Genomic DNA, 23146 nt, shown 5'->3' with positions numbered 1-23146 from the left:
AATCACACGGAACACACAGACACCTCAGAAATGAAGCAAGCGCATAGGAGCGATTGTTTTTAACAAAAGTATCCTTAAACAGCACAGAGCAAGTCAGGTTCAGGGGCACACGCCCAGCCCAGGGAGGCTGAGGCAGGAGGATCACCAGTTCAGGTAGTCACAAGGAACCTGAGCGAGCCTCAACGGTTTCGTCGCTGGAGGAAGGAGAGGGGCTGGGAATGCAGCTCAGCGGAGGAGTGCTCCGGGTTTAATACTTCGGTACCGCCAAAAAAAAGCCTGAAGCAATAGCGTCTTGCAGTGCAGAGATGTCCAGCAAGATCTGGGCTGCTTTGAGTACTGACCGCCCGTCCCTGGAGCTGTGTAAGAAGCCTCTAGCGAGCCTGCTAGCCGGAAAAGGCCCCCAGATGTGCGAATTCTCGGCCCTTTGGCGTCGCCCGGCTGCCGAGTCGGCGGGAACGCGAGTCGCTGTCCGCGGTGCTGAAAGCCCGCCGCGCCCAGGGCCTCGGCCCGCTGCTCTGGTAAGTGGAGTCTGCAGGCCTGGGTTGGCTTTGCGGCCCGCATGAAAGTGTATTTCCCTATTGCCGTGTGATATCACATCTATCGGGTTAAACTGGTTTTGGCCACGGAAATACCACGCACATGCCAAAGCCGAGAACATCGTCAGGAGCTCCTGTGGGCCGCCCCCAGCGTGAGCCAAGGCTTGCTGAGGCAGCTCTCAGCCACCCTGTCACCTCAGGTTATTTTGAAGCAAGGTCTGTGCATCATATAATTTCCTTCACTAATACTTCAGTGGCAATGCTAAGTGGAAAAAAAAAAACAGCCCTCTAAACTACTGGTCTTGGTGGAACCTGCCTGTAATCCCAGCACTCAGGAGGCTGAGGCAGGAAGATTTTGTGAGTTTGAGGTCAGCCCAGGCTACAAAGTTGGTAACTTTGAATTCATAGTGAGATATCATTTTTTTAAAAATCTCTTTGAAAACATTCCCAATAAATTTAGCCCACCTAGAAAGCCATGAACAGGTGTAGCTCCTGCCCTGGCTCCCTGTTAGTTCACCTCTTGGTTCTCCTGTCTGACCCTGGCTCTTTGCCTGTGACCAGCCCACCACCCCTGCCTGCTGATTTGCTGTGCACTCCAGCTGCACGGGAACCAACGCATCGGCTTTGGTTTTGTTGCAGGGCCTTTGCACCTTCTGTTCCCTCTGCTGTGATGCCCAGCCTTTCATCAGGCTTGTCAGAGAGGCCTCACCCCTGCAGCTTGGACCGCGGCCCAGGCTCTCGCCCTGTCTCCTCCTCATTGTGGCCTGCAGTCCTGAGAGGAGCCTCCGCTTACACACAAGGTGAGCCAGAAAGACAGGGAATGCTCACAGTTTGAAAAACCTTTGTTACGATAAAAGGCTTTGCCTTCCTCTCATTATCCGCCTGCCCGGCTTCCTGGGGCAGCTCTGGCATCCTCTCTCCTGAGGGTCTTTAGTTGCAGGGTTCCAGCTGTCTCAAGATCCTGCACTGATTCAAAACGTCCCCTTTCCATGGTCACTGTAACTTTGGGGACGAGCTGAAAGTCACATGGGGCCAGAGCTGATGAATCAGCTGGCTGCAGACAGGGCCTCATGTTTTTGAGAGCTGCCTTTCCGGTGGATGGAGCTCAGCAGCCGCCTGTGGCACTTTTTTTTAAATCACACCTGGCAAAGATGCTTGGGAAAGAGGACTCCAGAACTGCTGCAGAAAGGGTCGAGGATGATGGGATTGAGTGTGCTGGAAGCCAGAGTATTTTGAGAGCGATTCATAGCAATGTGTCTTTTAGAGGAATACTTTTTTTAATGTTTAACTATACACCGCAGTTTTTGCACACCATATTTTTGATCAGCCCTTGTATTTTCCCGTGTGCTGCTCACTGCCCTGTCTCTCAGAGGCCAAGCTCTTTATGTTTGGAAGCCCGATGAGTGAATGGGTGAATGGATGGATGAACGGACAGCACTGGCCCTTTGCATCCCACATTTACTCCTTTGATCGTTTTTCTCTTGCTCAAGGCTGTGTCTCTCAGGTCCCCATCTCCCCAGCAGCTGAGGGTCCCCTGGAGCCTCTCTGGGACACCGTGTGGGCTCTGCTATGAGGACAGGAAGAGCAGTGGCCCCAAGGAGAAGCCAGAGGAGGCCTGGTGTCTGCAGAGCAGATGGGGAGGGTGGAGACTGCCCTGAAGGTGCCTGCAGCAGGGCCCCTTCCTCCTCCTCTTCCTCCTGCTCCTCCTGGTCCTTCTCCTCCTCCATCCCATTGCTTGCAGGGCCTCCCCCTCCAAGGGCTCCACGAGCAGTCAAAGTTCACAGGAGTCACCTCTAGGGCCAGTGCAGGACCAAAAGGTGAAGGGCATGAGGAACCCCACACCACACCCCGCGTTCACTCCAATTTGCCCCCTCATCTGGACGTCCGGGCTGTGTCCTGTGATCTGTAGCGAGCTCTGCAGACAGTGCGTGATGGTCACAGGCCCTTGTGAATCACTCCTGCTATCCCTTCCACTGAGGGCAGACAGGCAGGAAGGAGAGCAGGAGTCCCCATGGAGGCGAGGGAGGGTGTCCTTGTCTGACCAGCATTCCCACCACCTCCTCAGGCTAGGGGCCAGGGAGAGTCCCAGGTCACCACAGACTGGCGGTAACTGTGAGTGTCCAGGATGCAGGCAGGAACAGGTATCAGGAGGGCCTCTCTCCCGGTGCCCTGTAGGCTGAATGGGTGGACCAGAGATCTGTGCCTGCAGTCCTGGGCTGGCAGGAGCCTGTGTCCCTGGCACTGCTGACCGGCAGGCTGTGGAAGGAAAGGAAGGCAATGTACCTCACATTCAGGTCCCTCTCTCCCGAGGCAGGACCTGGGCACATCTGGGTGGACCTGGTGGCGGGGAGTAGGGGAGGCATGTGGGGGTGGAGGAGAGCCAGCAGCCCCTAGACCACACAGGCCAGCCTTCTGAGGTCCAGGGACATCCAGGAGGATAGCAGGGACCCGCTCAGCCTCCAGGAGGGACATGGGGCACCCTCAGGACACACCCAGGCCCTCCATGCCTCCTGTCCCTCACCGGAGCCCGGGCTTTGTCCTGGAGAAGACCGAGTACACCATGCCCTTGATCTGTCCCCATATCCACAGCAGGTCTGCTGGAGCGTCAGGCAGCCACAGAGCTAACCTGGAGGAGGCGCAGCATCAGCTGGGTAAGTTGGGCTAGCAGAGTGCGCCCTGGCTGTAGCCAAGACACTGGGGCACCTGGCCTAGAGATGAGACAGGGCTGCCCAGGGCAGAGCCTCAGGGCATCACTCAGGGGAACCTTCCATAATGGATCTTTTTTTTTTTTTTTTTTAAGACAGGATCTCACTATGTGGTCCGGGCTGGCCTTGAACTCACTAGGGGTGGCCTTAAAGTTGTAGCAATTCTCCCTCCTCAGCCTCCTGAGTGCTGAGGGGGTTACAGTTGTGCCCCACCATGCCTGGCTTGGTTGATACATTTTGTCAATTTGAGGAGTTTAGAAGTTTAATAAAGTGACTCAGAAAGGAGCCACCAGGGTCCTCACTTTGTAAACATCCCCAGCCTGTGCAGGAGGACGGCAAGGAGACTGTGAGTGCCACACTGGCCCTGGAAGGGTGGTAGCCAGCTTACAGTGTAAGGGAGGACAGGAGGCTTGCCCCACCCACTTCGGCTCCTGCTGCTTTTGATGGGTTCTGCCACCTGGCCTGTTGCCCCAGTGCCAGGCCACCCAGCTTTCGGAGCCAGCCGATTATGGACTGAAACCTCCACAAACTGTAAGCTAAATCAACCTTTCCTTCCTTCATTTGGGGTGTCGGGTGTTTTGTCCCAGCAGCGAGAGAAAAGTAATGAAGACAGAATTTGGTACCAGAGAAGTGGGGTCATTTCTATGACCGTACCTGACCATGTGATTCAGGAGTCTGTGAACGGCTGTGGGTAGAGTTTGGAAAGGTTCAGAGATGTACCTGAAAGGGCAGGGCTGGGACACTTAGGCTGCTCTGTGTGGGGGATTCTGGTCAGAGCTCAGAAGACCAGAAAATCGGTAAAGAGCAGGTGTCATGGTTTATGTCTGTGTCCCCCAGCCCTCATGAGTTTGAATTGTGCATTTGTTATTCGTCCATTGTCTAGTGATTGTGTCAGTGCTCCGCCCACATAGGGGTGGAGCCAGGGTGTGATGTAATGGCAGGAAGAAGGTGTGTCTTTCTCTTTGCTGGTTTGAGCTTGCTGTTTCGTCGGGTGCCATGAACTGCAGCCCAGCCATGCCCGCCTGTCTTGGAGCCAACTGAGTGTGGACTGAAACCTCCAAAAACTGTAAGAAATAAACCTTTCCTTTCCCAACTTTGGGCTTCAGGTATTTTGTCTTAGCGACGAGTAAAAAGTAACTAAGACAGCAGGCTTGAGAGATTTCTGCTGGGAAGAAGGACTGCACTGGTTGTTGAATTCCAGATGATGGGTGTTATGGCTTGGCTGAAAGTCCGTCTGCATTTTGCTCATGTCCAGGGACTTTGCATGAGACTGACATTAAGGGCAGCAGACTAATCTGGCAGAAGAAATTCCAAGGCAGTTCAGTGTTGAGGCAGTGGCACGGCTTTTGTAGGGGTTTTTAGCCAGATTCATGTGGTGAATCAAGAGCAGAGAGCCCAGCAGGATGGTTTATGATGTGGGTTTAGCCAGAAGGGAAGCTCCAGTAAAGCTGTGAACTGCAAAGACAGCACTGAGGAGGTCTCAGTTGCTGAGAAGAAACAGGAGGATAGAAAAGATGGCCCGAGGGCATCACAAGAAGCAGCAAGTCTCCACCCTTTGCAGCCTCAAAATTGCAAAATGGAAAAATTTTGCTTTGAGGGCAAAGCCACGGAGCACCGTGTTCCAGGATGGCAGCAGCATAGAAAATTTGTTCCTCAGAACTGGATTCAGAGTGCCCACTGATCCAGGCACTTAACCCTTATGGCCAAGAGAAAGGGAAGCCTGGCTACTGCTCTAGCTGGCAGCAGACCTTGGCCTCGTCCACATGGTGCTGGTTTTAGGTGCATGCAGAATGCAAGAGTTATGGGGTTAAAAAGACTTCCACCCCAATTTCAGAAGGCCTGGGAGGCCAGGCTGTGAGCCCCTGAGAGGGCAGTGTGTGAAGCTGTGAGTGTGAAGCCAGAGGTGCAGGGAGACCCCAGAAGTTTGGAAAAGCCAGGAATGTGGGTAGTCTAAGGAAATTCTCAAGGAGGGAGCAAAGCCAGCCCAAGAGAGAAGCCCACCAAGTGAGGCATCTATGCCACACAGCCCTGTGAGGGACACCCCAAAACTGAGGCTCAGTCTGGGCAACAAATCCAGGAGACTAAGCAAGACATAGCTGGAACATCATCTCCCTTGTTCTAGGCCTTGTGCCTCTACTGACACAGCCTGTGATGAACGTGTAGGTTACACAACACCAAGGACAGATTTCCCCGTGTTCTGGATAGATTTCCCAGTAGGGTTTGCATGGCTGGTGGGCAGCGAGGGGCAGCTACAAGTCACTGAGGCCGTACAGTGGGACAGTGGCCTCAGGTCCCAGACATGGGGTGCACCCTCCGTCCCCCTCCCTGTCCCAGACCAACCTCCGGCTCCGGTAGTAGACGTACTCGAAGGGCAGTGACCAGGGCAGCAGCAGGTAGGTCAGCGCCCTTCCGGGCCCCGAGCGGTGGAAGCGTGTCCAGACGCTGGAGTCCCTCTGACAAGTCTTCTTCAGGGCTGCAGGGACAGCGCTACGTGGTCCCCGGGAGCCAGCAACACCCCCGCCAGGCCCCCAGATTGCCCCCCACGCCCACCTTCTGCAGGGCACGAGGTGCTGCTGGCTAAGCCCCCTGCCAAGGGCTGGCAGGGCCACCGAGGCAGAGCACTTGTGCAAGGTGTGACCGACCCAGGTCGGCCTCACTCCCAGGCTGTCTGCCAACCCCGTGCCTCAGGGACAATGCGGCGGGGACAGTGAGGTGGCTGCGTGATTCACAGCCCCTGTGACAACTTCTCCAGCCCCGGGGAGTGGAAGCGACTCCGTCCAGAGATGACACACCCAACCCGGTCTAGGGTGGAGGGCTGGGGACAGGCGTGACCTCCTGGGCAGGCAGGGCAGGACTGAAGGCCAGAAGGCCAGGATGGACCCCCTGTGTGGGGGGTCTCAGGGTCCCGCTGGAGCTCTCAGCCCAGAGCTCCACCCCAAGGGCTCAGCACACACCAAGGCCAGTTATCTCTTCCCCTTGCCCTCACCCTGGCCTCCTGTCCCTGCTGGCCTCGCCCACTGCCCCAGCTTCCTGCTTCCACATCACTGCTCCACTCTGACCACTGTGTGTCTCCTCGGCTGCAAGCAGGACACGCAGGACACCTCTCAAAGGCTTGGCTCCCCAGGCCACTTGCCCACCTCCCCCAAACTCATCTCTGCAATGCCCCTGGATCTCTGTGCTGTAACCACAGACTCCCCAGCCCCAGGACCTTTGCACATGCCAACCCCTTGCCCAACTCTGCCTGGCCAACATTGCTTCTCTAGTTTCTCTCAGATGCCTCTCTCTCTTGCCTCTCCCCATGCCTCTGAGCCTGGGTCCTCTCCAGCTATTGTATTAGTGATGACACCTGGCTACCTGGCAGGACAGCAGGCCAAAGGTATCAGAGCAGAGCTTAATTGGGTCATTTGCCAGCTGTGCACCCTTGGGTAAGTTGTTCAATTCCTCTGTGCTACGGTTTCCTCCTCAGTCCTGGGAGCAATTCTGTCCCATCCTCAGAGTCGCCAGAGGCTGACAGCAGCCCTCCCTTGGGAGGCCCAGAAACCTCCGTCTGTGTCTCCAGTTACCTCCTGCTGAGTCCTGGCTTTCTCAGACACAGGCCTCGGTTCAAATCCCACAGGTGGGGGCTCTGGCCCTGCCAAACCCCTGCTTGTCACTGGAAAGGGGTGGGAGTCACACTGGCCAGGGCAATTGTGAGAGCTGAGGGACACCATGTGTAAAAAGGCCCCGCAGGCCAAGCATGGTGGCACACACCTATAATCCCTGCACTCTGGGAAGCTGAGGCAGGAGGATCCCAAATACAAGCCCAGCCTGGGCAATTCATAGAGACCCTGTCTCAGAATAAAAACTAAATTAAAAAGGTCTGGAGATGTAGCTTGGTGCAAAGGTCCTGGGGTCCGTTCCCAGTACACAGTGGGGGAAAGTCCTGAACACAGTGGGCGTCCGGCAGATGAGCCCAGTGCCCGTGGAGCAGGGCACTGCCGGGGTGAGGGGGAAGGGTCCGTACCAGCCTCCAGCTCGGGCGCGAGCTGCTCAAAGCAGGCCACGTCTTTCAGCTGCACATGGGGTACGTCCCAGGTGAAACCTCCACAGCCGCCCTTGGCCGGCGCTGGCCGCTCCTTGGATACCAACGTCCACAGCACCGGTTCCTTGATGAGTCCTGGGCCGCGGTGAGGAGAGGGCTCACGGGGGCACTGACCAGCTCTCAGCGCCCGGCGGGGCCCCAGTGGACCCAGGGCTCCCCCGGGAAAAGCCCGCCCTGCACCCCAGCCCCTGCCTCACTGTGCTGCTCCTTCCTCTCTCTGAGGTCACCAGAGCCCACACCGGGGTCAGCACTCACCATTGATGCCTGCCGGCTGCGTGGCCTAACCCCTGCCTGTCTTGGTTTACATCTCGGGGCACAGGGAACCTGAGGCCTGTTCTTTAGAGCCGGGCTCAGGACTAAATTTGAGAGAGATGGATGGGCAGGATCTGGGCGGGAATCGTGCCCAACAAGGCTCCTGCTGTGAAGAGCGCAGCCGGGGGCCTCTAGCCTTGGGGGTGCAGCCCCTGCCCTGCTGTGCCTAGAAGGCTCCTGGCTGCCCCCACCTCCAGGAAGCCCTCCCAGCTCACCTTCTCCACCCCACTCAGGACAAAGGGACCGGCCCTGTCCTCGCACCCTCTCCCTCAGGCTGACTCTCTGGGGGTGACCCTGTCACCCTGCACCAGGCTTCAGGCAGCTGCGGTGGAGACCTGTGTGTGGCTCCGGGGCCACCGCTACTCCTGAGGGACACGTCCCCGCCACCTACCCCGTTGCTCCAGGAACCTGAGGGCGTCCAGGTAGCCCTGTCTGGAGATGTCGGCCACCACCTGATGACACACAGGGCAGGGAGTCACGGGCCAACGTTTGTCTTTAGCCCAATGGGGCCCAGCCCGGCCCCCCACCCAGTGACCTCCCAGCAATGCTGTGGATGACCCCAACCTGCTGGACTCTGCCCCCCACCATGGGCTCCCAGCTTCCACTTCTCCAGTTCTGGCCCCTAGATAATGGGGTAACCAGACCCTGCTGGGCAGGTGGGGCCTTTGCCCAGCTTGTGTGGTCAGAGTGGTGGCCTCTTTTTCCCCTTTGGTGAGTATGTCCAGGACCAGTGGAGACAGGCAGGGGACCTGGAGCCAGGCCCCACTGTGAGAACCCCAGGCACACTCCGCAGGCCTCGGTCTCCCCTCCTGAGCATCTCTGTCCACTCAGGCTGTGAGGAGGCCCAGAGCGCAGAAATGTGGCCTTGCATGGAAATTAGGAAGCACCAAATCAGCAGAAGAGGGCTGAGCCGGGGAAAGTCCTGGAGAGGAGGATCTCATGGCGTGGACCAACGGTCTGTCGTCAGACTTCATCTTCCAGAAGCTCTCAGGGCAGCGCTCAGGAAGCCCAGGCTCACTGTCCGTTTCTCTGTGGACCTATGCCTCTACAACCGATGGGCAGTGCGGCCAGTGTAGGACAGTGGCCAAGAGCAGAGCCTCAATCTGGGCTTTCCTGCTCCTGGCTTTGTGGATTTGAACAAGACCATTAACATCTCTGAGCCTTCCGTCTTCCGAGAGGTGGAGATGACCAGGGCCTGCTCACAGAGCCTGGCAGGGCGCTGGCACAGGCCAAAACCCAGTTCCAGTTCCAGCGGTGCCCTGAGATGGAGGCCAGTGTTCACTGGACGCTCAGGAGGATCAGAAGGGACGGCATGACCACAATTTGGGCCCCAAGCTTCGGATGCCCAGGCTGAGTGTGCAGTAGGACACGTGAAGCTGAAGCCCTGGGGGCGGCCCCAGCCCTAGCCACGCCTCTGCCGGGGAGGGGCCGGGCCTACCTCGGGTTTGGGGGGGAAGAGGGAGATGTAGCCCAGGTAGATGTTGGCGGTGCAGATCTGGAAGCTGGCGCTGAAGGCATTTAGCTCGTGCAGACTGGCCGAGGTGCTCCTGGGACAGATGTCCGCAGTCCCGTAGTACGGCGAGATGGTGATGGTGGAAGCGCAGTTGGCAAAGGGCACGTTGTTACTCAGCGCGCCGTCTATGTAGCGCTGCAATTCAGAGGGACAGGTGGGCTGGCGGGGTCATGCAAGGCACCCATGACAGAGGGTCCCCAGGGGACGGAGCCTCCCCCAGCACAGCCTCCCGGCCTCGGGCCTTCCATTCCCCGAGCACAGGGAGGGCGTGGACACCCACCCCCAGGCTGCACTCACCTCCCCTCGGAACGCAGGGGGGATGGTCCCACAGTATAAGGGCATGTACAGGGTGCAGACCAGGGCCTGGGGAGACAGCGCGGACCAGGCACCTGTCACCTGGGCTCTGCACCTGCGCCTGAGTCTGCTCCCCCACACAGGGCGCTGACCCCGGTCTCAGGTATGGATGAGGGACCCGGAGGTCAGGGAGGACTCCCACCTCACCCCCTCCTCTCTGCAGACCGCCCCTCCCCGGCCCCCACAGACACGCAGAGGTCCTTCATCTCCCTCATCTGTCTGCCCAGAACTGGCCCCCAGCCCACGGTCGACTGGGTCCTTGGAGATGGGCTCCTTATCCGAGCCCCCCACACTGAGATGTGAGTCCCACGGAGGCCTGACTTCCGTCTGTCAGTTTCCCTGGGAGGGTCAAGGGTGCTTGGAACAGGCGCTCCATAAAAGCCTCAAAACATGCTGGGTGGGGGTCAGGCCGGGCAGGCACCCTCTGGAAACAGCAGCCCCCGGCAGGCTCCGACTCTTTTGCACACCCAAGGGCGCTTCTGAAGCAAACACACTCCCCTTGCTCTCCTCTGGGCACCTGCTCCTCTCCCCACACCCCTGCAGGCTCCCACAGCAGCACCTGCCCGCTGTCCCCAGAAAGCACCCGGATGGAAGTCCCTCCAGCACCAGGGGGAACCCCCAGGCTGGATCACAGGGCCACTCACCTGGATGAGCTCCTCTTTGGTGGCAAAGTCGGTGACTATGTGGTTGTGGCCATCAGGCCAGTGGGTCAGCGAGATGCCCAGCCGCTGGGAGGCCAGGATGTGACAGTCGTCGGGCAGGGTGTCTCGCAGCTGCTGCTGGATGTATTCAATGGGCGCATAGGCCGGGTGGAAGATGCCCAGGCTCAGCTCCTCCACCAGCTTTACCATGCCCAGGAGTTGGCAGCAGCAGAAGTCTATGGGGTGGGCGGAGAAGGGGAGTCCTTAGCCCAGGGACACGGTGCCCGTGGTGGGGGTGGAGGGCAGGGTGCGCCCCACTGCTCCTCAGAATCTCCCTGGCGCACCCAGGATTCGGAGGCTCCAGCTCATTCTGAGCTCAGGCACCCTGCTTTGCAGAAGTGGTAACCTCGGTCCCTGGATCCAATGCACGCTGGGATGGATCGCGCTGGGTGTGAAGACCTCATAACACAGCCAGGCAGAGCTCCCTGCCTCCCCCCCAGAATAAGCCTCCTTGGGGTGTCCCCCAGCTTTGGGGTCCCCCTCCCTCACAGCCCAGGACGCACCCACTGACTTGTTGCAGATGATACTGATTGCGCTGAGAGCCCCCGACGAGGAGCCATAGAAGCGGTGGGCGCCCTGCAGGAGGCGCGGGGCATGCTGGCTCAGGCAGTGGATCACCCCCACGTGGTAGAGAGCCAGGTAGCCGGCACCTGCGAAGGACAGGTTCCAGCTGCCCTCCTCCAAGAAGTCCATGGGGGAAAGGGACTGGCCGCGCAGGGGGTGAGGACGGATGACCAGCTGGTCCAGGCCAGGCTGCAGGCCAGGGATGCACGGGGTTGGAGCCCAGATGCTGGGCTCTGCTCTGGCCAGGCACCCTGCTCTCAGCCTAGGTATCCCCAGCCCTACCCCGCCCTAGGCTGAGTCAGCAGGGCTGGGCCAATGGGGTTCCCGGCCTGCAGTGAACCCCCAGTCCCACACCCACACACTGAGGTCAAAGATTTCTGTGTGAGAGGACTCAGAGCTGACACCCAACTTCACCTACCATAGGTGGCCGGGGTGGGGGCAGGGACACTGTCTCTGTTGTCATTTTTCTGAGGGGGAGGCTGGGTGTGGCCAGAAGAAGGGACAGACAGCAGAGGACAGCACCCCCCTCTCCGCACCTGCCCTGAATTCAGCAGTCTTTTATGTTTTTCCAAGTAAAAAATTTTGATGCCAGGAGCTGAGTTCATCGCTTATAGATACACCAAAGCGTGGCCCCTGCGCGTTTAGATCAAGGCCGGCTACACCAGTATAACAAATGGCAACTTTTCTAAAAGGCTGTGGTCAAAGGGACGATTTGCTTCACTCCAACAGGAAACTGATTCGCACTGAGACAATGAACCCCTTTTAGGACACGAACAGAAAAACCTTGAAGGCATAATTGTTCAAAGACCCCCGCAGCTGATATTTCCTTCCCATGAGCTGATATTTCCTTCCTAGTTGCTGGGATTCTAAAACACCCTGTCATGGCTGCATGAATCTTCGCCACCATGAAGTCCCCCCAAAAGTCCCCAGGAGCCCATCAGGGAGAAAGAGGACACAGAGGAAGAGGGCACACAGCAGGGCACAGGACAGTCTTCTTAGGGGGACGGGAAGGCCAGAACTCAGGGAGCTTTGCAGTCCAGAGAGGGGCAGGGAGCCTGGAGTGCAGCTGCCGGGCACAGCTGCCCATGCCAACCCCTCCGCCGCCCTCCACCAGCACCGTCCTGCATTCTGGGAGTCCTGTGGGTCACCATCCAGGAGGCTGCATGGTGAGTACCCCGGAGGAGGAGCCTGGGCAGATTTGAGGGCTGGTGAGCAGTGGAGAGAGGATGGGGCACGGCATGAAACTGTAAAGGAAGACATGGGGAGCATCTGAAGGGCGGCCCTGCTTGGAGATAGGGTTCCCGGGGGCCTCTTGGTGGGGCAGAGGGAGCTGGGGGTCAGGAGAGGCTCTGGGGGAGGCTCAGTAAGTTTGCATCACACCTCACAGTAGTCACCGCGGACACACTGCAGTATTCACGCTCTGTCTTAGGAGAGAGGAAGATCAGCCCCATTTTATAGATGAAGAAACTGAGGTACAAATAGGGGTCCAGTCAGGGAGAGGCAGACCTGGGAGTCTATGGGCCTCCTGGGGGGCCCTGGGGAGAGGGAAGGGAGGAGTTGGAGCCTGGGCTGCAGCCAGAGGGCTCTGCAGGGCTGCGGGGAACAGGGCCTTGGGCAGGTCTTTCCAGGGGCCCACAGGAGATGGGAGAGAGCTCTGGGACAGAGCCCAGCTAGCTCTGCAGTGTGGCACGGTTAAGGGCAAAGTGTAGAACGCATGGATAAGGAAAGTACTACTAGGCGCTGTGGAGTATTATTCAACCTGGAAAGGAGGGCAGTCCTGTTGTTCCGCTCTTCTGGCTGGCACTGGAGAATATTGTGCAACAGCAAAGAAGCCAGGCACAGCCCGATGGAGCGCTGCGTGCCCTGGTTTGTGTGTGGCAGATGAAGCAACCGACCCGGAAGGAGATGCTGGTTCCTGGAGACGGGTGGGGGTGTGTCAGAGGGCACACAGGGGTCAGAGGGAAGAAAGGGGTTACCTCTTCCCTTTGAGACTCATCACAGCTGGTGCTGGGTTGAGTTTACCATATTACCCTGTCCACAATGGCCACGCAGCTGGTCTGCTCACAGCTCTGCACTAGGGAGGTCAGGCAGGGAGAGCCGGAGGCCCAGACATCAGATATCCTTGTCTGTGCAGCCAGGCTGTGGAGAGGGCTCGGAGGCCAGGGACACTGGGGACTTGCCGGGGGCAGAGGCTGGGGCTCCTGACCCACGCTGTCCCTGACACAGGTTCATTCCCAGGGAACAGAGGATAGATCGGCTTCTCACGGCGTTCCCAGCTCTGCTCTAAGAGGAGAGGGGTCCGAGGCCAGCGAACCCCGTGGGCCTGGGTTTCACCACTGCCCCTGGGGACCTGGGCAGCGTCCAGGTGAGTGGGAGCCCATTGTGTCTGAGGACGGGACCTCTGACCGCAGTGACACGGCATCAGCCTCCACTGCCACCTCCAGACCTCACCAGCTGGCACCAGTGCACCCCTGTCTTCCCCCCATGGAGCTGGGCACTGTCTTAACCTCCATGCCTAGCCCAGCGGGGCCTGGGGCCACCCCATGTCACTGCACTAAAGATGTGACAGAGGAAGCCGACCCAGGGAGGCTACAGACCTGGAGCCCCTGGGTGTCTGGGCCAAGGTCCCGAGCCATGCGTGGCTGGATCTGGGCACCCACAACCACCGAAGAGGGATTCCAGAGGACTTAGAAAATCTGGCCTTGGTGACCAGGGACATAGCTCAGTGGCACAGTGCCTGCCAGGCCAGCATGAGGTTGTGAGTTTGATTCCCAATAGCAACAAAACAAAACAAAAACAAACAAAAGAAAGGCCTTCGCAGTGGACTTATGTGCTTGGTTTTGTGTTGTTTTGGGTTAGAGATGATCAGGTGAGTGGATGGCGTGTTTGAGACCAGTCTGCATGTCTTAGCAAGACCCTGTCTCAAAACAAAAAATAAAAACAGACCTGTGATCCTAGCACTTAGGAGGCTGAGGTAGGAGCAACCATGTGAGTTCCAGGTCAGCCTAAGCTACACAAAAAAACCAGTAAATGAAAAATAAATCCAAAGGGCTGGGGTACGGCACAGTGCCAGGGCCCCGGAGCCAGTGCTGGAAGGGGAGGGTCCTGCAGGGAGGTCAGGTTGGAAGTGAGGAAGGGACGCGGATGCGGAGTGTCCGGCCCTGGCCCCGGAGCAGCGGCCTGCCGGGGTGGCCAGGCAGGGCTTCCGGGCGTTTGGGGAGAAGCTTAGAGCTGTGTCGGCTGTGCCGAGGACCTGCCCTGCCCTTCTCCTGTGAATCGAGTGACCCAGCAGGTGTGCCTTTCCTAGCCCACGGCTTCCCCGGGGACGCATCGCTGGGGCCACAGCCTGGCCTGGAAAGGCTCCAGTGGAGGTAGCTGAGTGGCCGGTCTGGCAGCGCTGCAGGTCCTGAGGGCGGCCTGGGGGAGGCCTGTGGGCAGATCTGTGGCGTCAGGGCTCCTGGGTTTCACCAGCCTGGAGCTCTCAGAGTGACAGCGCATTATTTGGTTGTGAAAATGCATTTTATTTTATTTTCATAAAACAAGGAGGAGGAAAGCTCAGCCCCAGCAGGGTGGTGGGGACAGGGCTGGCTTCAGGGCCTTCCCCCTTCCCAGGTCTCCCGTCCCCATCAGGATGAAATGGCCGCCTGTCCTTGCCTGGCAGTGCCCACTGTGCCCTGGGTGTGAATGGGGGGTGTTGCTGGGCTCCCTCACCATCTCCCTGAAAGGGTTGCTGGCCCAGACCGGACACTTTAGCCAGGAAAAGCCTCAGCCGGAATTAGGGAGCCCCTGCCTCCCCCGCCCCTAGAGATTTACCTGTAACCCTATACCCCTGCTCTTAGTAACCTACCTCTGGCGCCAAACGCGTGCCAGTGAAATACCTGTGCATCCCCAATACCCCCTAGGTTCCACCCCAGGCCGAGGCTACTTATGTGCCTCACTCCACGTGTTCCAGAGAAAGTGTTCCAGAGAGAGATCGCCGGCTCCGGGGTGGAGATGCTGTGCCCCGGGGGCCGGGGGGTCTCTCCCCGCATTCCAGAAATAAAGGTTACTTATATTTTATACTTCTTATCTTTGCTGCCGGCCACTCCTTCCCCCTCTTCCCCTTCTCAGACCTAACACTCCCTGGGTGGGGACTCCCCACAGGGAGCCTGGCTGGGGGCTCGGAAGCTGCCACCCTCAAGCACCGGGCACTGGTTTTTAGAGCAGGGCTGACCCAGCAGGCTGCGGGACGGTGAGGCCCTTTGGGGAACCCAGGGAGCTTCCCTGTGTGTCCCCTGCAGCTGACCAGGCCCTGGGGGCACATGCTCAGCTCACTGTGGACACTGGAGGGTGGGGAGCTGGGACCCAGGTGGACAAGGTCCTAGAGACGTGCTGGCCCCGTCCACCCCATCTCTCCTGGCCCAGACTGCCCTCCCTGCGCCAGTTCGGAAACACCAGCACCCCACTTCCCACTGCAGCCTGCCCAACCCTTCCCAGCTCCCCAGCCGGCCCCTCATCCCTCCAGCTACAGCCCCCTCCAGCTACCCCAGGGTCCCACCTATTAAGGCCCCCAAGCCCTGGCTGCCACCCTGTGCCTGCAGGTGAGAACCCAGAACTCTCCCTGAAGGAAGCCCCATATCCCAGGGGGTTCCAGACCCTTCTTCCAGAATGGCATGGCTGAGCCAGGTCCTCACTCCTCTCCCTGGCTGGGTGCCTCAGGCAAGCCGCTCCCCCTTCCTGAGTCCTCTGGGGGCTGACTGAGCCTGCCGGCCTCATCGAGCAGGCATCAAGCCTCCTGAATTATCCCAGGAAGCACACAGGACAAGAGGCAGCTGGACCGGACCGGAAAGGGTCCCCCCAGAGCATGGGCCCGAAGGCCCCAAACCCATGGTGTAAATCAGCAAACTGGGACAGGACTAGTGCTGGAAGCGACAGCATCAGAGATGGGCCAGCTGTGGACAGAGGGGGACCGTGGGCACGAGAGGGCTGAGGCACCACGCTATTGTAATCCCAAGTACTGTGTACGGTTATCCAAGTATTGAAATCCCTTTTCCAGTTTTCCGCACCATCCAAAACGTTGTATTTGTAATCCTATTGAGACGTCATTGGAATCCCAGCAAGTTAATTCCAATCCGCACCTCCAGGGCAACCCACGGCGAGAGTAAAGACACCAAGACATGTTCCAGGTTAAGGGCAGCCAAGGGGACCTAAGTCCAGTGCCCGTGAGGACATGTGGACAAAGGCCTTGACCGTCGGCCTAGCTGGTGGCCAGGTGGGAGGACGGTGTCTTTGCAACATGCAGAGATGAGGATATGCAGAAGGATCAATTCACGTAATCCAATTAAGCAGCAACTGAGTTGTTTTGGGAGGCTGTTGCTTAGGTTTCTGATTTGCAAACCCTTGTGCTCTAAGGAGCCACAGCCTCTTCAGCTTGAGACTCCAACCCAGTGCTCATCCCACTGTGCTCACACCGTTTACAGAGCACACTGTGGAGACAGGACTGTCTGTTGGCTTCAGAGATCACACACCAGCACCTCAGCCGGCTTTATTTGCAATGCTGAGAGCCAACTGAAGAGAGAAGGAAATACCGAAGCCAGCTCTCTACACCTCAGTATGAGGAAATGAGTCTCCAAATAAAGCAGTAATTGTTTTGTATTCAAGGGGAGCTGCTGGAGTTCTCTCCCCCACCAGGCTGCATGCCAGCGTGGGCCTCCTGGTTATGCTCCAGGGCAGAGAGGGACAGACGATCTCAGGGAGGCCCCGACGAGCCATTGCCCTGGTACCGGGAAAGCAGAGACCAAGAATTTCCAGGGAGAGATGCGCTTCCCCCCATGGGCCCCTACTGACCGTGGATCACATGCTAACCATCCTTCAGGAGAAAAAGCAACCGGAGGTCACAGGAGCCCCAGCCTGCCTGAGAAGAGAGGGGAAATAGGACTGGGGGTTTAGCTCAGCAGTGTAAGCGCCTGCTTGGCAAACGGGAGGTTGTGAGTTCAATTTTTGGTATCAAAAGGGGGGGGGGTAGAGGAGGAAACAAACAGTCCCGAAATAAACAATAAAACCATAAAGCAAGGAACCCTGGGGTGTGCAGCTACAGTGGCCCAAGTTCTGGTTCTGGCTCCAGCACTTCTGGGCTCATGTCCCATGGGGGGAATAAGTGACCTTGCCGAGGAGTGAGCCAGCTCCCAAGGTGAGGTGTCTGAACCCAGCGCACCAGCCGAGAGTTGTGTGGCTTGGGTCACCTGGCTTCTCCAGTAGACCCCTGGAGGCCAGGTCCATGCCTGCATCTGTGCAGCTGCTGAGTGTTTGTGGACTGACCGTTTGACCCATAGCCCATAGGACTGTGGGGCAACACCTGGTGTTCCAGGTGTGTACTCACCCTTCACCTGGCCCACGTGTGTTCCTGCAGGTGTCACCATGCTTCACACCTGGGGCAGTGTCCTTGGCTCAGAACCTTGGGCTGCACTGATGTCCTCATCTGATGGCAGGAACTCCAGCTTTCCCCAGCCAGGGCAGGCCCCTGCCCTGGTCATGGGCAGCAAGCAGAGACTCCGCCCTGCGAGGGAAGCAGATGCTGCCACCATGGGGGAGGAACCATGTCACCCCACAGGTGTCGCTGGACCTGGCCTGAGAAAGGTTGGCCAGAAACCCCAGGGAGTCTCTGGGCTGCACAGGGAAGGGATGGAGTTCATATTAATAAAACCACATTTGCCGGGCATGGTGGCACATGCCTGGAATCCCAGCACTCAGGAGGCTGAGACAGGAGGATCATTGTGAGTTTGAGACCATCCTGGGCTACAAATTGAGCTCAAGGCCAGTCTGAACTGCACAATGAGACCCTGTCTCAAACAGAGAAATAAATAAATAAAAACCCAAGACTGCAGTCCACATGTGGCCACCAGGGTCCCTACCCCGAAGCCCCCAGCACTGCCACTCACTAATTCAACTTCTGTGAATGTCCCTTTCCTGTGCAGCCCAGAGCAGTCACTGGTCAGAGACACTTTCCAGCCAAGCACGCTGCCTGTTCAGAGCCAAGCAGCGAGGGCCCTGCTGCCAGAGACAGGCTGTGCAGGCTCCAGAGCTGGGGCCCCCAGGCCATCAGCAGGCTGGGGTTAAGCTGGATGGGAGCTGGCTGCAGGTGTGCAGTAGGTTGTGGGGAGTGCAGCATGGCGTGGATGAGGCAGGAAGTTAACTCTCCGGCTGGGTGTGACATATGCATCTCTAGTCCCAGTAACGTTGTAGGCTGAGGCAGGAGAGTCGTCCAAGCACAGGTGTTTGCGGCCAGCCTGGGCAACCTGTGAGATCCTGTATCCTTCAGGCATCAGGGGCCCGCACACTTGGGCCCATTCTGATACCGGGAACCGAGAAGTAGGCCCATTGCACCTGCTGCCCGCAGTGTCGCCTCCTCGGAGAAGTCCTCCCCGACTCCTGCTTGCCCTCCCACAGAGGTGGCCGTGCCTTTGGTGAAGAGTCAGTGTGGGAAGCCGCCTATGAATGGCGCCCATTTCCTGCTTCCGGGTTCTTCCCGGCCTGAACAAGCCCGCCAAATTGTCATATCTGCCCAGTTACCCGTGACGCTAGCCTATCAGCTTGTTAGGCGCGCTTCTCTGTGATTGGATACTGCTTCCCCTTATAAGAGGTTGTTCCTGCCCCCAACGGCGGAAGAGGAAGCAACACTGAGGGTGGCGGATCTTGTTAGGTCCGGTTCGCTGTACGTAATAAAGTTTGAGAGCTGATCCTGCTCGAGTTTGGTCTCCTGTCTCCCGCGGCTCCGGTCAAGTCAGGCTTCCTGGGTGCAAGCTCTGCCCTCGGTCTATCTTAAAAGAAAAAGAATTACGGCCACTCACCTAGTTTCGAAGCTAGGACGTAGTGAGGCCTCGGGAGTGCGGGCTACTGCATCTGCGGTCACTGACACCCACCCCTAGTTCTGCTGGCGCTGCTGTTCAGGATTAGGCCTTTGGGTATCTCGGCCATCAGCCTTTCAGAAATCAAAGCCCATGGATGATTCCTCTCTGTATCATCAGCAGGTTTTCTGGCAAATAATAACAGCATCATTCAGGCATGGAGGTGCACACCTGAAATCCTGGTACTCTGGAGGCTGAGGCAGGAAGACTGCTGCTAGTTTAAGCCTGAGTTACATACGAGACCAGCCAGTTGTGGTGGTGCGTGCCTGTAATCCCAGCACTCAGGAAACTGAGGCAGGAGGATCCTTGCAAGTTGGAGATCAGCCTGGGTTACATAGTGAGCTCAAGGCCAACCTGCATGCACAGTGAGACCCTGTCTCAAAAAGACCAAACAAACAAAACAAACAAAAAACCTCAAAAGCATTCCAGCCCCTTACGAGCAGTTTCTGAATGTGGCTCTTTCCCCAACCTGCCTTTCTATTCTAGTGCTCATGCTCTGAGTATACACACTTTAACTTCTTGGAAAATCTGTTTATTGTTGCCTTAGAGGCTGCCAGACTCCAAGTGATCACACAGATGGAGCCAGCCTCCAGGGCTGCAGACCCCTTTAGTTACCACGTGACTTCTGGCCAAAGCCAGGAGATTAATGGAGTGGACCCTGACAGCAGCCTCCCCTGCAGACACTTCTCAGCTCGAGGCAGCCAGGGGGAAGTACACCACTTGTCCCCTAACCACAGTCGGGGTACCTCTTCCAAGGGGGAGTGTTATAGGCAGCGATTTGGTAGAAATAGTCTGGGTGGTCAGGTAGGGCGGGCCCAGAACGGGTCAGCAGGAGGGTGAGGATGCAGAGCAGCTGTGGCCGGAGCGCCTCTGCAGATGATACAATCACAGTAGCTAGATTCACATCCTCCCCTAAGGGGTGAACAGAGGCTTGAGATTATTGGAGATCTCCCATTATCTCACTGGGGTGAGTTAGGGGCAGCCAAGGTTAGTGACGTCATCTGTATGTTCCTGCTATCACCAGACCAGTATTACCCAGGTGAGCCAGGTGTGGGGCGGATGCCTGTGATCCCAGCAGCCCGAGACCGGACAGGGGATCGCCCCGAGTCAAAGCCAGAGCTGCCTGGGAGGCCCTGTCTCAAAAGGTGAAGGAAAAGAATCCGAGCAGGGCTTGGGTACTCAGGGACTCCTCCTTCTGAGCCCTTCATTTTAAGGTGCGGCCGGCCGTTTGGAGAGTGAGTGGGTGTCAGGCTGACTTCGGCAGCACCGGGACAGGGCAGGGCTGTAGCCCAGTGTAGAGCCCAGGCCCAGCCCTCTCATGGCCCTGGGTTCCACCCCTAGCACGGCAGACAGAAGCCTCTGGTGCCTGCAGCAGCTCAGGGCCGTCCCCTACCCCTGCCTGGCTCTGCTGTGACATCCAAGGCCTGGACTTTGTATTCCCAACTTATAGGCAGGGAAACTGAGGCAGAGAAGGTATACCATGGCCATAGTCACAGTCAAGTGGCTCTGAGATCACCAATCTGCCATTTGTTCTTCCCTGAGTGTAATCTCCAGGCTGTCAGGCCAACCTCTCAGCTCACTCATCGGAGCAGACGGACAATTTCACAACCTCAAATACAGCCAGTGGCACCATGAGCTGTCTGTGGATAGCACTCATTCCAGTGGGCCCAGTCTTCTTTCTCCAAAGAGCATTTCAAGGATGGCATGGTGGTGGCATGCGTGTAATCCCAGCACTCAGGAGGCTGACACAGGAGGATCCTTGTACCAGCCTGGACTACAAACTGAGCTCAAGGCCAGCCTGAGCTGTACAATGAGACCCTGTCTCAAAAAAGAGAAATAAATAAAAACCCGACACTGTAGTCCACATTTGGACACCAGGGTCCCTGCCCCGCAACCCCCAGTGCTACCACTCACTAATTCAACTTCTGTGAATGTCCTACACCTCAGCACAGGCAGGCACCCAAGGGCCATTTGTGTGTGTGTGTGTGTGTGCGCGCGCGTGCGTGCGTGTGCACCTGTGGATGCACAGCACAGAGGCTGCAGTTTGAGGACAGATGATCTGGTTTAAACACACCTCCCAGGAATGAAATCTTTAAAACTAGAGCAATTCAAGTTACCTTGAAAAAGACCAGAATTTGAGTTTCTAGATGTGGTTCGCTACACAGAAACACACTGGCCATCTTGCTTAAGAAGTCTTACATCTGTTTACACTCAGTGTGTCACTGTTTAGAGTCACTGCTATCCTGCTGGTGACTGTCCCGGGTTCTTGGTATCTGCACCCTGGAGCTGAGCTACTTAGAAATATTCTAGGGTCAGACAGGGCTGGGCCCTGCAAGGAGCCGGAGCAGGAGTGCAGATGCCTTGCAGCCTTGCAAGAGACAGTGGCCTCCTGCTGAGGGCCAGCTCTCAGGACAAAACCAAAGCAAATGTGACGACACCCTAAGGATCCACAGTGCAAATAGTTCTCTGTCACCCCGAGGAAGCCAGGAGTCAGCCTCCCTCCCCTCCAGGAAGGGTCTCTGCTGTTAAGCCTGCCCCTTACTATGCCACTCGATCCCCCATTTGCTCCTGATTTAACTAATTTTACCTGGGCATCTAATCTTCCTGGTTGACCACAGTTCTGTCCCGCCTCATGCCCACCTTGCAAATTCCCATTTTCCCACCTTAGACCCGTCTAACTTCATGGTTTTACCCTATAAAATCCTTGGAAAAGATAGAGACCCTGTCATCCCACTCGGGACCCCTTCTGTCCCCCTCTCAGACAGAAGCTTTCTTTCTCCCAATAAATAGATTCCACCCTTAGGTGCTGGGGATTTAGCTCAGCGGCATAAGCGCCTGCCTTGCAGGCAGGCAGTCTTGAGTTTGATCCCTGGTACCGGTAAAAAGGAAAAAAAAAGACTCCACCCTTAACCTCCGTTGTTCCTAAAATTCATTCTTCAATTTTAGAGAACAGGAACTCCTACCCGACACAGCAGAGGGGAGTTTGCTTCCCCTCTACAGCGGGACCCACGAAGTGGACCCAAAGCGTGGGCTCCGCCGGGCTCCCAGCTGCACCCAGATGTGCAGCCTGCAGGGAGGGCGCGGCCCCGAGGCCCGCTGGGCTTCGCTCCGGCTGCGTCTCCTCCTGTCGGTGGCAAGGGGAGTTTTTGTTCCTCTGTGCGCCTCTAAGGGACCGTCACGGAGCCCAAAGCCCACTAGGGGGTGGTGCGCGTCCAAGCAGCAATGTAAATGAGATTATAATTTATGATAATGAGGCCGGCGTGGTTGCGTATTCCGCCGCGCAGCTCTGGGGAGCCCAGCAGGCCCTAGCGCCTGCGCACTGCAGTCTCTCCGGGCTGCTCCCCGCTGCGAGGACCTGCACTCTGGCCTGGAGAGCCGGCGTCCTCCTGTCCCTGCGGCCTTCAGGCCCCCTGTCCGGGAATTTCTCCTTCTCCTCCTGCCTCGGCCTGTGGTGGAGACGCTGTGCCCGGGCTGCGGGAGGCGCAGGCTGAGGCAGCGTCAAGCCCGCGAGGAGCACAGCGGGTGGGGCCGGCGGCCTCTGCCCCGGGCAGGTGGAGAGCAGTCCCAAAAGCACTCAGTGACCCAGTAGGCAGTGCGGACGGGAGGAACCCGGCCATCTGGGTCCCGGGCGCAGGTACTCCTCACAGTGCCGGGCAATGGTTTGGAATTTGTGGTGGGAATCGGGTTCCAGGAGGAGCAGCCGGTGCCCTCTCCCCGGGTAGGCAGTAGGTTCCCCGGGTAGGAGCTGCGGGGAACAGGTGCGCCAAGGTCAGAGGGGACCCAGAAGTCGTGCATGAACCCAGGTGACCTCAGCCCCGTGGTCTCTCCTGAGAATTCTCCGGAGGCACTCATTTTTTATAAACAGCCCTAAAGGGGTTGGGGGTAGCTCAGTGGTGGAGCATGCACTGCTTAGCATGCACAAAGCCCTGGTCTCACCGCATGTGTGTGCAGACCCGCACACACGCAGACACACATACACTCACGTGCACATACGAGTAAGAACCAACCAAAATGTGTTTCGAGCCTGGCATGGTGTGCATGCTTGATTCTCAGCACTCTGGAGGCTGAGGTAGGAGGACTGTAGCAAGTTTGAGACAAGTTTGGGCTACAAAGTGAGCTCAAAACCAGTCCGAACTGCATAAGGAGACACTGTCTCAAAAGAAAAAAAGAGAAAACTTTTAAATGTGTGAAATAAAATGCATAAAATTATAAAGCTTATGGGCCAGGGATATAGCTCAGTGGCACAGTGCCTGCCTTGCAAGTGTGGAGCTCAACTCGCAGTACAAAAATAATAATAAAATTTAAAAAGAATTGTAAAGTTTATTTTCAGACATGACTTTTCATTACAATGCCACAATAGAAGTGTTTCTTTGTTCTAACCTGATCTAATCTAATCTAATCTTTGTTCTAATCTAACCTTCAGATTTTGCAGGGATCAGATATGACCCCAGTGTTTCAGAGAAATAAATATCTCATATTTGGAGTGCTAGAACTGCA

The 23146-nt window shown here is 57.3% G+C and overlaps 1 protein-coding gene across 3 annotated transcripts; it reads right to left on the bottom strand.

The window, feature by feature from the left end:
- Positions 1-1376: 1376 nt before the first annotated feature.
- Pnpla5 (patatin like phospholipase domain containing 5) lies at positions 1377-11010 on the bottom strand. 3 transcript variants are annotated; one of them, XM_063243922.1, is made up of 9 exons: positions 10706-11007; positions 10146-10378; positions 9445-9510; positions 9073-9282; positions 8026-8086; positions 7245-7397; positions 5582-5714; positions 3058-3162; positions 1383-2792 (listed from the first exon to the last, which is right to left on the bottom strand). In XM_063243922.1, exons 1-9 carry the CDS (start codon positions 10893-10895, stop codon positions 2681-2683), a joined length of 1263 nt encoding a protein of 420 aa, XP_063099992.1. In that variant the 5' UTR covers positions 10896-11007; the 3' UTR covers positions 1383-2680. The 3 variants fall into 3 exon arrangements, with proteins under 3 accessions (XP_063099995.1, XP_063099994.1, XP_063099992.1); XM_063243925.1 differs by lacking the exon at positions 3058-3162 and having other exon boundaries at positions 1377-2792; positions 10706-11010; XM_063243924.1 differs by lacking the exon at positions 9445-9510 and having other exon boundaries at positions 1380-2792; positions 10706-11009.
- Positions 11011-23146: the final 12136 nt, after the last annotated feature.

This window comes from Cavia porcellus, unplaced genomic scaffold, assembly GCF_034190915.1.
Source record: "Cavia porcellus strain 051 isolate PalLab524CR breed Dunkin Hartley unplaced genomic scaffold, mCavPor4.1 scaffold_40, whole genome shotgun sequence".
In the NCBI taxonomy this organism is placed as follows: domain Eukaryota; kingdom Metazoa; phylum Chordata; class Mammalia; order Rodentia; family Caviidae; genus Cavia; species Cavia porcellus.
This window is presented reverse-complemented; position numbering and strand designations above follow the sequence as displayed.

Coding starts and splice junctions, on each gene's coding strand:
- Pnpla5 (XM_063243922.1), bottom strand. CDS start 10,895: ATGGACTTCTTGGAGGAGGGCAGCTGGAACCTGTCCTTCGCAGGTGCC. Junction 10,379..10,705: donor CATCTGCAACAAGTCAGTGG/GTGCGTCCTGGG, acceptor CCCACCCCATAG/ACTTCTGCTGCTGCCAACTC. Junction 9,283..9,444: donor CCCCTGCGTTCCGAGGGGAG/GTGAGTGCAGCC, acceptor TCTGAATTGCAG/CGCTACATAGACGGCGCGCT.